The sequence below is a fragment of the Erpetoichthys calabaricus genome, chromosome 16 (genome assembly GCF_900747795.2).
Source record: "Erpetoichthys calabaricus chromosome 16, fErpCal1.3, whole genome shotgun sequence".
NCBI classification, from domain to species: Eukaryota; Metazoa; Chordata; class Cladistia; order Polypteriformes; family Polypteridae; genus Erpetoichthys; species Erpetoichthys calabaricus.
Window position 1 is genome coordinate 33,560,064 of NC_041409.2, and position 17,751 is coordinate 33,577,814.

Here is a 17,751-nt window from a genome sequence, read left to right on the forward strand (position 1 = left end):
TAAAAGCTGACTCTGGAATTACTTAATGGCACAATATGCCTTTGAAGCTTGGAACCCGAGATGTCAAATATACATATCACTGCTGTGCTTTTTTTACTTGAAATGTTTGTGTATGCATAGAGCAATTTTTTACAAGATTTTGTCTCCATCATGGTTCTTAGGTGCTTTGACTTGTAAAAAGGTTGCTGGACCTTGAGTGCATGCTACTTATTTTACTGCCTTCTTGTAAAGTGAGAAACGTGTGCAAACATTCTCTTCCTTTCGCTCCTGATCGAAAAGTCTTCAGTCTTTGCAGAAACTAAGTTTTACAATACTGTAGGTAGTTAAATAAGTCTGGAAATACAGTTTTATTTTCATTGTCATATTAATTTTACATATAATTGTTATTGAATTTACAAATGGTATTCTAATGAATGATATTAAATTAATCACATATGCAGTGAATTCAGCTTGTATCTTGCTTGTACAGTATCTGACTAGCCACGTTGCCCATCAAAGACAGGTAATAGAATAGATTAAAAAATGTTTGCTATCTCTTGCCCTACGTGTGCCATCAGTACCTTTCCTTGGTCTCTTTGTGTGTCTGAACCTGTCGAGTGCATTCCCGTAAATACTGCTTCTCAGATTCTGTTATTTTGAGGCGTTTTGCTCACGTCCTGTCTGCTGTGACCACAAGGGGGCAACATTGAGCCTCAAACCTCAGCTACAATTACACTCAACACAGTCATGGACTCAAATATTTATTTATTTATTTATACAGTACCTTCACTAAACAGACCAATCACATTCCAAAGTTTAATCACCACCATTGATTAAAGTTTCCTTCCTCTCCTTCCACTTCTCCAGTGAGCTTTGTCCCCTCTACTCCCAACTGCAGCATGACGGAAATCACTGCCGGGTCATGTGGAAGTTACCCAAAGTTGGGAGAACTTCTCCTGGCAGTGGTCTCTGGCGGTACTAAGGGATCCTGACAGGGTCACCCTTCTGAACCACAGGTCCCGTGAAACCATACAGGAGTCCAACCAGGGGCCATGCCAGAGTAGCACTGCAACCTTTTGTCCTGGGGGGATAAATTGTCCCTGATGACCAGTCTCCCACCATCCGTCAATTATATGGTTGCCTCAACTGGGAAAGGAACTTAGAGCTATACTGGCCGGGATTCACCTACACTTACATAGTCCATCCATTTTGGCCTCCAGGCCAAGTAAGATTTCACTGTCCATCCCAGTCGGGATGCCCATCCATCTAACGACCATTATGCTTCCTGCCTTTGAAGGCAACTCTCAGCATTCCCCCTACTCCTTTAATCCACCTAGTGTTTCTCACACTTGGACTTCCTCTTTCAGTGGCATGACCAAAGCCAAACTGACAAATCAGATTACCCTGTGGGACAGGACACATACACACATGCACACAGATCTTAGTATTTTATTTTATAGTATATATGTCTTCCCTTCCACCCAGAGACTAGACCATCAGAGGATTTGATGCGTAGCCACCAGTCATAGATACTGAATGATCTCAAAGCTTAACACAGCCTGGAATTAATGAAGAATTGCAGTAAGAAATGCCTGTCATAAGATGTTTTGCGTAATTCCTCCTAAAGTGAATTTGACTTTTCTTTTTAATTTAAATAACATCTGACATCCTTTTCCCACTCTGTAAGGGTAGGACTCTTCCAGTCGATGATTGTAAGATGATATGCCTGCAATTTGGTTTAAGTTACCGCAACAGATTACTCAGCACACATTGAAATCCCATTCAGTATTACTGAGAGTAGTGCTGTTAAGGCATTATTATAAATCCAAAAAGGTAAGAGAATATTTTCCAGTTATTCCTAAACGTAGGGCATTCCCAACATATGCTCCAAAGAGGCCCAGACTCTGTAAATCAAGATGCAAGCATACAGTGTGCTGTTTTGAATTGAATTAAACCAGGTTTCTCAAAAACAATCTGCACTGTATTCTTTCTGAAGCTCTCTTAATCCTGGATGGTCCAGTAACCAACTTCTATACATTGAAGATCATCTTTTTTTCATTTAGTGTAACACAGTGGTAAAACATAATTTCCTTCTGAGAGGAAGGATTTTCTGAAGAAAATTTCAAGGAAGTCCTTAACTAGTAGACTTCCATCCATCCATCCATTTTCCAACCCGCTGAATCCGAACACAGGGTCACGGGGGTCTGCTGGAGCCAATCCCAGCCAACACAGGGCACAAGGCAGGAAACAATCCCGGGCAGGGCGCCAACCCACCACAGTAACTAGTAGACTTGCCCCTTGGAAATATTTTAGAGCACATTTTTCTTCTTTCTAAGTACTGTCAGCTCATTAGAGAAATTAGCAAATAATGATGGATTAAAGCACAGTGCTTTTGTTTTCTTAATCAAGTCACCACTTTGTAGAGGGTTTAGCTTCCTCTTATGTAGTCTGTGTGCAAAATTTACCACCCATCTCTTTTATTTTCTAACGGTACTCATCTCATTGAGACAGATAGGGTCTTTTTGAAAATTAAATTAGGAAAATTACTGTGTTTTCTTCTTTTTAGAATTAATAATCCTATTGGTTTGGTCCCAATTGTATCAAAAAGCTGAGTGGCTATTGCATCCCAATAGTGAGGTTCCAGTTTGTAAATTTTGTAGCTATAATGCTGTGGTCTACAGCTCATAAATTTGTCTTTCTAATGGTAGTCAGCTGGAATGGATTGATGAACCCTTTCAAATTTTGTAAACATGCTTTCAAACAGAAGTCATCTCATATAAAGGAAAATCATTACTATTGATGTTTTTTTTTGCTCTTTTATCTATAGCTATAGTCATCTCATTGATGCCTGGCTGTTGTCATCGATCAAGGGAACACACTGGTCACAGAGGAAATGTTAGGGCAACAACTGGGTTTCCCTTTTCAATTTTCCCAAAGTCTAAGAACTGAAACAGAAGCTTGAAGGCACGTCCAATCAAGGCAAAACAAAAATCAGTGAAACAAAGGTGTAAACAAGAGAATTCCGTCTTCTCTTGGGGGTGACAATGCTCAAGTGAGAGCTCCACTCGATGGTCTGCTCTCACAAGAATGAGACAATCTCGGTACTAGGAGGGGCAAAGTAATTTTCTCTCCATGGGCTGGTTTTTCAGGGCTGTTGGAGAAAAAGGAGATGATACCGTCATTGGAAACGCCGTCACGTGTCCTCGAGTGGTGGTGCGTACCTCGGAGGAGCCCAAAAGGCCAACCTTAGATGCACATGTGTGAAACTAAATAAGAAGACTGAATTTTAGATCAGTAATTCTTACTTTATCATTGGTAGGAGTTGGGTGTAGTTTAGGTATTTTATGAGCAAGGTTGTTTTGTTTGCAGGGTGATACTTTTGCTTTCTAATAGTAGTAATTGCATTATAGTTGGGGTGTGCACCCCTTAGAATTTTCAATACTAGCGTATCAGGTATGTGGCCCCCTTTTTGGATTTTTATAGTAACATTTAGCATAGTTTACAGCCAGTTGATTTTGTTGAAAAATGTTATGACCAAAATTGGCACAGTGGCACATTGTTTAGTCCACCCATCATAAACTGACCATACCAAGGGGGCATGGTATTTCTCATTTTTAACAGCAGTCTTATATCGTTCAGATGACTTTATATGTGATGGGTAGTGCTGGAGTTGAGGTTTATCATGTAATTTTCCTTCACTTTTGGACCAAAATTTTCTTTTTTTAAATACCATTGCCATGCTGTCGTCTTTACATTGCTCTTTACAATTTGGAGAGCTTACGGTCTACTAGTTGAACAACTTTGCTATGGATTGACCCACTTCCCAGTTGAGCAAGACCTATCTTTAACTTCTCTTTAAAAAAATCTAGGATGTGCATTCACATAACTTACTTCAGCAGTGAATTCCACTGACTTTGTGAAGGAGGACTGCTCTTTGTCTACTGTGGACAGCTGCACCAAAATCATTGAGAAGCAGACAAAGGAAAGTATATTCTGTTTGCTTAAAAGGAAAAATATAAGGAGCTGATGCAGGATTAGATCTCATGTCCATTCAAAAGAAGTTGGTACTGTTCACAGTGAGCAATGACTAGGCTTTGTGTGATGAAGGCCCTTAACAAATGATCGCTTAATATTAGCATGTGTGATGTCCTCACTCTCTACACATGATACACAGGCATTTATATTTGATATCTCATTAATATAGGGCCACTGTTTTTTGTAGTCATCGTCTTTTTAAGACAGTAGACACACTGAAAGGAAAAGGCAAAGCATGCTCTTAGATGACCTGTAAAGGTGCCCCTGCCATTTCTGTAAAGGCCTGTTCATTGATGTTTGCAGCACACTGGGTCTGTCTGACACTTACTATGAACCCCTTTCTTCTTTTGTGCTGTGGTTAGTTGTTCTCTCCCTCTGACAGTTCTCCCAGCTGCTGCTCTTTCAAGAGTATGTCAAATCAGAGCTCATATCTACCTACATAGTTACTGCAAAGCCAATTCCTTCACAGCTTTATTTGATGCATAGCACATAGGGTTGCTCACCCTTTATGTTTATTAACACTGTCCCCACAGTCCTAATGGAGTATTAGACTGGCATGTTAAGGTTGTTCAGTGAGTCAGTGGTGGGTACACCCTGTGATTTTTATCTCGCTACTTTCAAAGTCCACATGATTCCAAAAGGATTTTTAGATACTAGAGAATAGAAAATAATATCTCAGAGCTTATAACAAAATCTAATTCTTCCACATACCAATTAGATCCAATACCTACAAGCTTTGTTAAGTCTTGTATGTCACATACAGTGCATCCGGAAAGTATTCACAGCGCATCACTTTTTCCACATTTTGTTATGTTACAGCCTTATTCCAAAATGGATTAAAATCATTTTTTTCCTTAGAATTCTACACACAACACCCCATAATGACAATGTGAAAACAGTTTACTTGAGGTTTTTGCAAATTTATTAAAAATAAAAAAACTGAGAAAGCACATTTACATAAGTATTCACAGCCTTTGCTCAATACTTTGTCGATGCACCTTTGGCAGCAATTACAGCCTCAAGTCTTGTTGAATATGATGCCACAAGCTTGGCACACCTATCCTTGGCCAGTTTCGCCCATTCCTCTTTGCAACACCTCTTAAGCTCCATCAGGTTGGAAGGGAAGCGTCGGTGCACAGCCATTTTAAGATCTCTCCAGAGATGTTCAATCGGATTCAAGTCTGGGCTCTGGCTGGGCCACTCAAGGACATTCACAGAGTTGTCTTGAAGCCACTCCTTAAATATCTTGGCTGTGTGCTTAGGGTCGTTGTCCTGCTGAAAGATGAACCGTCGCCCCAGTCTGAGGTCAAGAGCGCTCTGGAGCAGGTTTTCATCCAGGATGTCTCTGTACATTGCTGCAGTCATCTTTCCCTTTATCCTGACTAGTCTCCCAGTTCCTGACGCTGAAAAACATCCCCACAGCATGATGCTGCCACCACCATGCTTCACTGTAGGGATGGTGCCAGGTTTCCTCCAAACGTGACATCTGGCATTCACACCAAAGAGTTTAATCTTTGTCTCACCAGACCAGAGAATTTTCTTTCTCATGGTCTAAGAGTTCTTCAGGTGCCTTTTGGCAAGCTTCAGGCAGGCTGCCATGTGCCTTTTACTAAGGAGTGGCTTCCGTCTGGTCACTCTACCATACAGGCCTGATTGGTGGATTGCTGCAGAGATGGTTGTCCTTCTGGAAGGTTCTCCTCTCTCCACAGAGGACCTCTGGAGCTCTGACAGAGTGACCATCGGGTTCTTGGTCACCTCCCTGACTAAGGCCCTTCTTCTCCGATCGCTCAGTTTAGATGGCCGGCCAGCTCTAGGAAGAGTCCTGGTGGTTTCGAACTTCTTCCACTTATGGATGATGGAGGCCACTGTGCTCATTGGGACCTTCAAAGCAGCAGAAATTTTTCTGTAACCTTCCCCAGATTTGTGCCTTGAGACAAGCCTGTCTCGGCGGTCTACAGACAATTCCTTTAACTTCATGCTTGGTTTGTGCTCTGACATGAACTGTCAACTGCGGGACCTTATATAGATAGGTTTGTGCCTTTCCAAATCATGTCCAGTCAACTGAATTTACCACAGGTGGACTCCAGTTAAGCTGCAGAAACATCTCAAGGATGATCAGGGGAAACAGGATGCACCTGAGCTCAATTTCGAGCTTCACGGCAAAGGTTGTGAATACTTATGTACATGTGCTTTCTCAATTTTTTTATTTTTAATAAATTTCCAAAAATCTCAAGTAAACATTTTTCACGTTGTCATTATGGGGTGTTGTGTGTGGAATTCTGAGGGAAAAAAATGAATTTAATCCATTTTGGAATAAGGCTGTAATATAACAAAATGTGGAAAAAGTGATGCGCTGTGAATATTTTCCGGATGCACTGTATTTCTCCCATGATAACTACTATAATATAACTCTTCCCTTACTACAGGCACGGTCCCCCTCTCACTAAAAACAGCCTCAATTACCCTAATTCTGAAAGAACCTGGTTTAAACCGAAATATCCTTAACAATTATCGGCCTATTTCATGTTCCATTTATATCTAAAATTCTCAAAAAGATAGTTGCCTCCCAACTCCAGCCCCATCTTTCAAAAAATAACCTTTTTGAACAGTTTCAATCTGGGTTTCACCCTAAACACAGCACAGAAACTGCCCTAGTCAAAACCACAAATGATCTTCTCCAGGCAGCAGACATGGGACTTTTATCAGTTCTTGTGCTTCTCGACCTCAGCTCTGCATTTGACACCATATCCCATCAGATACTTTTGAAACATCTAGCTAGTTTTGGAGTCTGTGGCCTTGTCCTCCAGTGGATTTCTTCCTACTTCACTGATAGGAAGCAATTTGTTCAAGTAAAGGGCTTTAAATCTGAGAACACAGTCGTTGCTCAGGGAGTTCCACAGGGTTGTGTTTTTGGGCCACTTCTTTTTCTAATTTATATCTTCCCAATAGGTAATATTTTCCAGCACCATGGTATTTAGTTTCATTGTTACGCTGATGACACACAGCTAAATCTATCCACTAAATCCACTTCTGTTTTCCCTCCAGATACTCTTATGGCGTGTCTCCAAGACATAAAGACATGGATGACTCACAATTTTCTTCAACTAAACAGCAATAAAACTGAGGTTCTCCTCATTGGCTCTAAATCTACACTTGCTAAGCTTAACCATTCTTCTATTTTAATTAACAATAGTAACACAAACATCTCTTCCCAAGTTAAGACTTGCCTGGGCGTTATTCTTGACAGTACTCTCTCTTTTTCTTCCCATATAAGTAACTTTTCTCGGACTGCCTTCTTCCATCTCCGAAACATTTCTACACTTCGTTCTGTTCTTACACAACACAGTACTAAAGTATTGGTTAATGCCCTAGTCACCTCACGTATAGATTACTGTAATGCTGTTCTATCTGGCATCCCACAAAAACTTATCCATCGCTTACAACTTGTTCAAAATTCTGCTGCCAGAATAATAGCCTGTTCTAAATCCACTGAACATATTACACCTATTCTCTCTCAACTTCTATACGTCAGCTCGATTCAATAACACAGTTTAAAACTGCCCTCAAAACTTATCTTTTCAAGCTGGCATACCAATTGTGAACTCTACACTGTTACTCCCTGTTATCTTTGTTTGTTTGCTAATTATTGCTTTGTGATTTATCATTCTCTTGTTTTTATTTTACTAATGTTGTTTAATTTTATTGTAAGGTGACCTTGAGTGCTAAGAAAGGCGCCTATTAAATAAAATGTATTATTATTATTATTACTGTACCATTATTCCCAAATTTCAATATATGTGGACTCTGGCTGGTGATGAGACTTTGCCAACATCACACAGTGACTCTGAGGCGGGCCTTGATGCTTTTCTGTCTTTAGCCTGCAGGTGGGCACACTGGTTGCATGTTGATTTCTTTTTTATTTTTATGTACAGCCACCTTGTCATTTTAGATGCTGTACCTTTGCCATCACAGAAGCCACCCTTTCTGCCTAACAAATAGAGTTGATTTTATATAGTGCCTTTCTCCAGTGATCACTAGAAGCTTTACAGGTAGTACAGATGTTTGCATGATCTTACCATATGAGCACTGGCTGGATTAATTCAAAGTGTGACCTCTTTTATAGTTCACCTTATTCCAAGACACTTACTGTTTCCATATTTGTATAATTTGACCACTAGCAGATTTGATTTGCTCCAGGTCAAGCAAGGAAGATACTGAAGCAGCAATCTAGTGGTTTACAGTTTATTGTCCGTTAACATCACCACTAGGGGACCACACTGCCTGCATGCCATTATACTCTGCATGGCAAATTTGCAAAACTAGTTCTGCAGTCTGCCACCCCTAGTTTTGCTGTAGTACATAAAAAACATTACAGTTCTTGTCTATGAAGAATTCACCATAACAACAAATATTTGTTTCGGTGGCATCAGGTGCTGAATTCATTATTATTTTTTTAATTATGCAGTTTTACATCAGTCTTGAATTGTTTTTTTCTAAGAATTGTATTTAAGATGCCCTGATACCTGATATCTCCCAAAAGAAAAGAAGCTCTCTGTTCAATTTAAAAAATCCAACATCACTTTCAAGTTTTAACTTATTAAACCTGTTTTCTCCTCTTATGAGTTTAGACAGAATTTTAACTGTTGTTTATAAGAAAAGCAGCGGAAAATATGGTGGCCCATTATGCAAAATCAGGGTTTGAGGATTTTTCTCGTTGCCTTGGGGTGTCTTTCTAGAACCATGTCAAATTTCAGCTTTTTAGCTTGTCGGGAAGCACTATTTCCAGCAAAGGACAGACAAACAGAATTTATTATGTATGGACGGCTTCCCAAACAAAAGCTCATAACAGATTGCTTTCATTATTGTTTGTTTTTTTTTTGTTTTTCTTTTTCAAACCACAAACTTAGATGCACGATAAGATAAGCTGCTGGTCATTGGCTGCACTGTTTTACTTTTATTTCTTTCTCCCCGCAGAAAGAGAGGCTGCGTCAGAAGGAAGCCAGCGTAACAGCAAGCTGAATGGTTGAAGAGTTGCATCCCTCCCACCATGTGGCCAACAAGTGTTCCAGTCTGCTTGTACTCTAGCAGCAACTCTGCTGGTCCTCTTCCTTCATGGACTGCTAAGGGTTTGTGCGGTCTCCTTGTTGCCCATCGATATCCAGCATTACAATTGTCTAAAAAGAGGCTATAGAATATCCTTGAGCAATGTGTACAAAGGGCTGGCACATGAAACAAACATGGAGGAACACATCTGTACTGTCACATTTAGCAAAACAGCTAGATTTGGCTGCTGTTCTTCTTATATATTAAGGAATGGTTAATGTTCAATGCTCCTTTTATTATCAGTAATTATTGCTCCCATCATCTGGGGGGAATGCTATACATTGGTGGTGGTTGAAGTGGCACTCCACTGTAACACGCTTTGAGTTTTTAGAAAAGCACTTTATAAATGTAACTAACTATCTGTCTTCCCCTCAGTGTCACTAGAGTTCCACAAGAAACAAAGGTACTTGTAGCCTATGACCTCTCTGAGAATAAGTGACATCCCTAATGTGTGTATTTTTATTTGGTCACACTTAGGGTGAAGCCTGCCAAGCAAATAATTGAGAGAGTTGAATGTGTGAAAAATGATTTCGCCTGGCATGCATGCTACTGTCTCTTTTATCTGATATCTGCTAAAATGTCATTGGTTAGAAGTCAGCTAATGCTGATTTGGTGCGTAATCCACTAATTAAAATCTCATACATGTGTCCGAGTAATATTATTACAATTGTGTACAACCCACAATTTAAATTATCTAAACAGGTGCACTTAGATAAGTTTAAATTGTTTGGCACAATGGCACATGCAATGACAAAATCAAATACAGAAGATGTCACACAAATGAACTGGAATGAAAAGGTCTTTGTAGCATTTACTCTTTGGTGGACTGGAAGGTGACCTGATGCCGTAACTGGCCATCGTATAGCACCAGTCCCATGATGCTGGTATATTGCCATCCCCAGGCTCTGTGCTGTACCACCATTTTGTCATCTAGCTGCTATGTTTTGAAAAAATCAAAAACAGTTACTTTCATTCACAACTGTTTTTCCAAAGCCATTTTAAAGGACCTACATTTGTATGTATGTATGATGTACTTGTCATAGTCGCACATTCCCGTGTAATAACATTTCTTCGACATGTGTCATTGGGCTAGACTAATTATTTCACTGGTTGCTTTTATCAGCATCACTCACTTTCTGTTGCTTGTCAACATTAATAATGCCTTTGAGATTGTTTTATGGTAAAAATATTTGTCATTAAATAATATATATATATAATTTTGACCCAAAATTTATAACCGAGTAGTAAAGATATGAGGTGCTAATCAGGATTGTACTGAACTACAAACAGAAGATCAGAATCGAGGTACACTTTAGATATAACTATTTGGGACACAACTAAAACTTGAAGTAAACCTACAAGCAAAGGTTGACATCTTGAAATTCCTTAGCAAAAATAAACTTAAGTTTGTGTACTCAACTGCAGATGTATTGCTAAGCTGGCTGCCTTTTTTCTAAAGCTTCATCTAACTACTGTCATTCTTCAAACTTACCCTCCTTGCCACATTCCTCCAGCTGTCCATTGCTTGTTGATGGAAATTACTCGGTCATAACTCAAGGATTTTTTGGGCTCATCCTTGTACTCACTAATAACTCAGTTGTTGAGTCATTTAGCATGTTTTCTCAAATTCATTTTGCTTTGTTTTTTTTCTTGGATTTTATCTAGCACGAGGCACACACTTCCTGTTCTTTTAAAATCTTAGTCTTTCCAAAAGCAGTAAATCCCTCACCACATACATATGCCCATGAAAAAGAAATAATGTATGGCACAGAAGAACTGGGCGTTATAACCAGCTTTTAATTGGTGGGTTTTAGTCTCAAATAACAGCACTTGAAGTGCACTCTAGCAGGACATTACAATTCTAATAGCGAGGGTCAGAAATCCATCTCTGCTTCTACTTCACAAGTGAGCAGAAGGCATTTTCACAGTTACGGCACTAAGATGTTCATCTGTCACCCATGAATGAGCTTCACGGCATAGATGCTAAGTACCTGTTCTTTTATTAGGTCAGGCTTTCCTGGATCCACGAGCAAGATGCAGACACTGTTGACAAGTCTTTGCATGCTGCTTGAGTTAACATTTGCTACCTTAGCCCCATGTTGCACGTGACCTTTAAAATATTGCAAAATTCCAGACACTTCTACTGTCCTTTTAAAAACTGTCTGCCTTTATTAATTCAAGACTGATGTTTACAAAGATTTCTGATCTTTAAGTAATTAAAATCTAGTAATCTATACAATGCAATACAATGCAGACACATGTAGTGCAGTAAAGTGCAGTAAACAGAAAAAAAACATGAATGAACTCAAGTCCACCCTTTGCCTTCTCTTAGGCCCAGTGTCTTGCAGTTTCTGAAGGTCCTTGTGTGGTCAGTTCCATTGCACTTCCATTGCAGATGTTGGCTGTCTCAGGTGTAATCCCAGTCTGGCTCCATGATGTGAAGATCAGGGAACTGTAGAGTTGTGTTGCAGGATTCTCTGTTCCTCCTTTTATACAGTCGGACCTCGTTAAATCGAACTCAAAGGGACCTGAAAAAAAATTCGACTTACGGAGTTTTCGAGTTAGGGAAAACGGCGTAATAGGCAAGGGTTAATCAAGGACATTATTTTTCCGTCTTAATTATTATATAACTGTTTATTATATTGTCATTTTATATGTATACATGTAGGCTACATACCGGTACATGCATCTACAGTATGTACTATCGAACAGTGCAGTGAAACAGGTTATCTTTAGAGAAAAAAGTCTGTTAACTTTGTTTGGCATCGATGTGCCGATGCATCTCGCTCGACAATCTCCTCAATCTCGTCAATGGACCGAAACACATTTTCCTCAAGATCCGGCGTAGATTCCAAGAATCTGCGCAGTATGTCAATAGCCTGCCTCGCTTCTTTTCGGCTGGGGACAGGCTAAGTATCGACATTGTTGCTGTATTCTTCCTCATCCCCACTCTCATTTTCCTTTTTTCCTCATTTGCCACCTCATCAATAATGTCAGCGTCCGTTAGTTCTCCACAAACATTCACCGCACTGTCAACTTCGAGAAAATCTTGAAAGGACTCTTCCTTATTGGCGCCAGTAGCTGTCAGAACCGTGGACCATTCTTTGGGACTTGCAAGTACGTCGTCTGTTTCCATTGACATTCCCTCCAAGTGCTCCTCTGAATCGTCAATGGTTTGTCCAAAACCTGCTTTTTTGAAGCAATTCTTGATTGTTTCCTCCGGAACTTCATCCCAAGCTCTCCCGGCCATTCGCATCGCTTCTAGCAGGTCAATTCCTAGTGGGCGTTTATCTTCGATATCCCGCAGCAATTTTCTCACAACGAGTTTGCGGTATCGCAACTTGAAATTGTTAATGATGCCCTGGTCGAGAGGTTGAAGCTTAGATGTCGGAAAAAGCTTGATTGTCACAGCTTTCATGACAGGAATATGGTTATGTGCTGTGCAATTGTTGATGAAAAGAATGATTCTTCTTTTCTTCCGGACCATCGCTGCATCCACTTTCTTCAGCCACTTGGAGAAAAGTTCTGATGTCATCCAAGCTTTCTTATTGGCCTCGTAATGCATAGGTAGCGATTTCACATTTTTGAAGCATCTGGGTTTCAATGATTTCCCAATCAACAATGCGGGCAATTTTTCTAACCCACTCATGTTTTGCGCCCAAAAGAAGATTCACGCGCTCCTTACTTTTCTTTCCACCGTGGCAAGGTTCACCTTTGAAAGTCATTGTTTTGTCTGGAGTGCATTTGAAGAATAAACCAGTTTCGTCTGCATTGAAGACATCATCAGGACTGTAATCTTGAACAATTTCTGGCAGTTTCTGTATCCAATGACTGCAATCTTCTTCTGTCACTTGTGCACTTTCGCCACATAGCCTATTAAACACAATTCTGTGTCTTATCTTGAATTTGTCCAGCCAACCATTGCTGGCTTTAAATTCCGAATGGCCCAACTCTTTGGCAAATTCTTCTGCTTTTGCTTGCAAAAGCTTCCCATCAATAGGAACGTTCCTATCCCTCGCTTGCACAAACCACTTCAAAACGCATTGTTCAATGACGGGATACTCACATTCCTTCATCCTCTTCTGATGGCCACATGACTTCTCACTGTACAGTTTCAAAATCTTTTTCTTTCAGAAAAGTAGAGAGCGTACTTGTGGGAATGTCGAATTGCTTTGCAATTTCCACTTTCTTCTTGTCGCCCTTTTCGACGGCTCTGATGACGGTAACTTTTTCCGCGATTGACAACATTTTAAGCTTACGTTTACCAGTTGCCATTTTCAGGGCACGTACCGTACGGGAGACTATGGAGAAGCACACAGACATAAACACTATTCAAGGCTCCTCCCGACAAGAGACTGACAAAGGTGAAGGGAAAATGGGTTAAAAACGTCTCTCTTGAGACAATTTGGAAATTCCAGACGCCACCCGATTGGTTATGACTCATGGAGCACCGAAGGGACGCGGATTATTCCAGCCACTCCCTTTAGTTTTTGGACATTTTTGGTCTCAAAATAAACGTCCTACCCTCAGAGAGTCGCTTAATCCCTTGTGGAATGCATTAAGATAAGACTTTGCGTCCCTTTTCTTGGTTTTCCGGACCACGTGTTCTGAAATGTAGCCTCAGAATAATAACCCAAAAGCCATAGAAAATTCGACTAACGGAGGTTGGGAGCCGAAAAGTTTTCGAGTTGAGGAGATTTAAAATACATTGGTCTTATGGGAATTCGGCCGGGGACTAACGAGTAATTCGACATAGGGAGGTTTTCGACTTAGGGAAGGTCGACTTAGCGAAATCCAGCTGTAGTTTTGATTGTGTTTTTGGGATCATCATCATGCTGCTGCAGAATGAGGTTGGGATCAATCTAACACCTCCCTGATGGTATAAGATGGATGCATAAGAATCTGCCCATACTTCTCAAAAGTGAGGGGGCCGTCAATTTTGATCAGATCACCAACTGCGTTTGCAGAAATGTTTCCTCAGTTGTGCATAGAACCTCCACCGTTTATCCATGTCCTGCTCTCCAGCCCTCTAGTGGGCAAACTGCCTTCTGTTAGAGCCAAAATTTTCAGATTTTAACTCCTCAGTCCTACTATTTTTCTGCCCCTCAGTCCTTGTGTTTTCATGAGTAGCTGAGTCATTTAGCTTCATTTCTAACTCAGAGGAATGGCTTTTTAGTCACAACTCTTCCAAAAAGACCGCTTCCGATAAGACTGTAGTTGGGTGGAAGAGAGTCACAGTTCCTAGCTGAGAGTTTTGCTAGACATCTTCTCATTTTGAAGGCAACTAAACTTGATGCATTTCACGTTTGCTGCGCTCAGTTTCCAGGGCTGACCACTGTGTTTCTACAACTCAGCCTTACCTGTTTGTGCTTCTGCAGAAGAGCTTGGACAGCTCATCTGGAAATAGTTGTCTGCTTGGGAGGGGCCTTGATGGTGCCATCTTGTGTTTTGTCACCATGCTCACTATTGCCATGACTTGCAGGTTAAACCTCCACATCTACCACGGCCCCCCACTTTTGGTATGCCTGTCCCTGGCCAGTTTTGCTCCCTTTACACGGCTGTTTCTGTTTCAGCTCATCCCTTTGAGTCAATCTGCACACATTGTCATTGATCAGCAGCATCTTAATCAAGCACTGGGTGGTATACCTGCAAAGATATTGTGTGTTTTAACTGGAAAGTGTTCTATTAGTATGTTGGTGGCAGTCAGATATCTTATTGCATGGATTCACATTTTGCAAAAGGAATGTCTGGAACTCTAAAACAGTGCACTCTTTTATATTGAGACATTAACTATGAAGACATAAAATAACCACCTAAGACAAATATTTTTGTGACCTATCTAAAGTGCTTAAGACATTTTCCCAGTACTGTTTAAATAAATATATATAAATAATATACAGACTGCATATATTGTATAATATAAACATGCATACATTTGTAAATTCCAGTGTGTGTATATGCAGTAGATAAAGAAGTACGTGGGTAAATCAAGAACTAAAGGCAATTTGAAAATGATGTGGTAATTGCAATGGATAGAAGCTGACACAATACAACACACTTGCAGTGGCTAATGAGTACTTCAAACACACACTGCGCAGCACACTGTCATTAGTCTAGTTGAAGCCAAGGTCAAGTAACATGGACGTTACACTGCAGGATTGCGCTATTGTTGAACACTGCACCATAGTGAGATTTCTTTCGGCAGAGGGAGTTAAACCTCCTTAAATTCATGGAATTTAAAACCACACAACTCAATGAAAAGTTTATGAATTAGTAGAAAGGTTTAAAGAAGAAAGAACAAGTGTAACTGACAAAGTTTAGTCATGTCGACCATCAGCATTACTCACACAAGCCCACATCGTCAGGATGAATGCCTTCATCAGAGAAGACTGATGGATTATGTTGTCCACTGTTTCTGCACATTTAGATATCAGCTATGGATCTGCATGTGCTGTGGAGCATGATGACTTGAGGTACTGTAAAGTTTAAGCGAGATGGGTACCCAAACAGCTTACTGATATGCACAACATGTTTAGGTGAATTTCAGCAGCACGTTGTTCAACAGTGGTGCAATCCCACAGCTGACCATCCAGGTTCATTTGACCTTGGCTTCAACTAGAATAATGGCAGAGCGCTGCACTATGTGTGTGTTTGAACTACCCATATGCCATTGTAAGCGTGTTGCATTGTATCAACTTCTACTCATTGTCAATACTTATACTTTATCAGTAAATCTCACAGTGACATACTGATTACTAATTATTCTTGACTACACAAACTCATCTCTTGGGAGTCCCTCAAAGGACACACCACACAATTGCACTTCAAAAATGGAATACTGCAGGTAAATGCAGTAGCAGTTAAAAAGAAGTACAGTATTTTTTGACAAATTATACTGCTATGCTGCTCTAACAACTGCACTTTGATACAGAAGCTCAGTTAAAAAATCTACTGTGTTAGCCAGATTAATGCTTTCCTTGACTATGTATAATGTACCTTTGTAACAGTGACATGTTTTATTTTCATTTGAGTGCAGACAGCACAAAATTATGTCCCAGCATTGTGTTTATTTTAAGTACATATCCAGCAGTCTAAGCCTTGGCAGCAAATTGTGCTCAAGAAGCATTCCTTTCGCTTGGTTTGAGAAGTGCTCATTTTATTTATGGGAGACCTTGAGATGTGCAGGAGCAACTTGCTTGAATATCACTCAGGGAGAGACAGGCATGCCTCCAAGATATCCATACTAACTACACATATACAGCCTTCAGAGCATGGAACAGGGTCATATATTCCAAGAACTAAGGTGGACTAGATGATCAGTGATCACACCACATAATAGAAGATCATAAAGAGAAAATTGTGTTTTCTCCTAAGGCAATGCTCACCCATGAAATTCAAGGGCCCAGCAAAACAGGACTTGTGTTCCTGCTACTAGGCTGTCTGTTCTGTTCTTTTTTTAATAAAGAGAACATTATGTTTAATATGGTGGTTTTATTCAAAAGGTCAAAGTGGATTTAGAAATGTATAGAACATTCACAACGTGTTATTTCTAAAGTGTATTTTCCTAGAATTTTCTGAGGCATGCTCCCACAAATTAAAAAAACAAGCCACTGATTCCTCATTGTGAACGACTCACCTTACCCAGCCCATTCCCTTTTAAACCCACAATCCCTCACTTTAGAAGTGCGTGCCTGGTGACCCTTCTATGCAAATATCCCAGTGTTTGATGATTACAAGTGTTGGTAAAGGGTTGACACGCAAGTGTTGAAATGATTATTTACATTTTTATAATAGCATCATATCCTTTATTTTTGACAGATATGCTTTTATCACCCTATTAACCTATATTAGTAGGTATGAACTATATTTGTAAATAAAGTATGATTTATTTTATTTCAAAAATGACTGCTATTTGACCATAAAGAAAAGTATTTTTGTATATCTTGCTTTTCCTGAAATGTAAAAGAGATTAATTGGTTTGCTTATATATTTACAGAGGGATAAAAAGTGTGATTATGTGTGCGTGTGTTGGTGTGTGTGTGCGTGTGTTTTACTGATAAAAATTAACTTTTGACTACCCTTCCGAAATTCTACTACTCTCACTGTAACATCAGTTTGTTTCAAATTTTGAATGTTTCAGAAGTAATCATCTGTAAGCATCCGAGCAGAACAACAGGTAACCTTTCAGACTGACGTCAGATTGTAACATTGCCTCCTTTCTTGCTCCAACACCCAGGCTCCTTTAGTGAAATAAGCAGGTGGAGGAAAATGGGTGGATTTTTGAAATGTGTTATGTGCTGTTATAAAATGTTACAAATCTTAATAAATGTAATTTGTCTTTGCTTTAATTCATTTTTGATTTTTTTTTCGTTTTTTGAATAACATTTAAGAAATGTTCAATAAAGGCAAACTGTAAGTGTTTGAATAATTTGAAAGCAATGCTAACTACTATAATGATACAAGATGCAATGTACCTTTCTGACATTCTGTAGCAATTTTTGATATACTGTATATTCTGATGAAATTGCTTTTTCCTTAGATATTTGGCTGGGAGCCTGTCAAGAGGGCCTGTTAAAGCCCATTGCGGCACTTCTTGTGTGATTTTGGGCTATACAAAAATAAATTGTATTGTAT

General features: G+C 39.7%; 1 protein-coding gene across 2 annotated transcripts in view; it reads left to right on the top strand.

Moving 5' to 3' along the window:
* The window catches only part of LOC114667097 (formin-like), a 613,004-nt gene extending 595,535 nt beyond the window's left edge, over positions 1–17,469 (top strand). For both annotated transcript variants that reach the window (XM_051920062.1, XM_028822231.2), the window contains one exon: positions 8,989–17,469. In XM_051920062.1, the coding sequence (XP_051776022.1) occupies positions 8,989–9,033 (45 nt within the window). In that variant the 3' untranslated portion in view covers positions 9,034–17,469. The remainder of the gene's footprint in view (positions 1–8,988) is intronic.
* Positions 17,470–17,751: the final 282 nt, after the last annotated feature.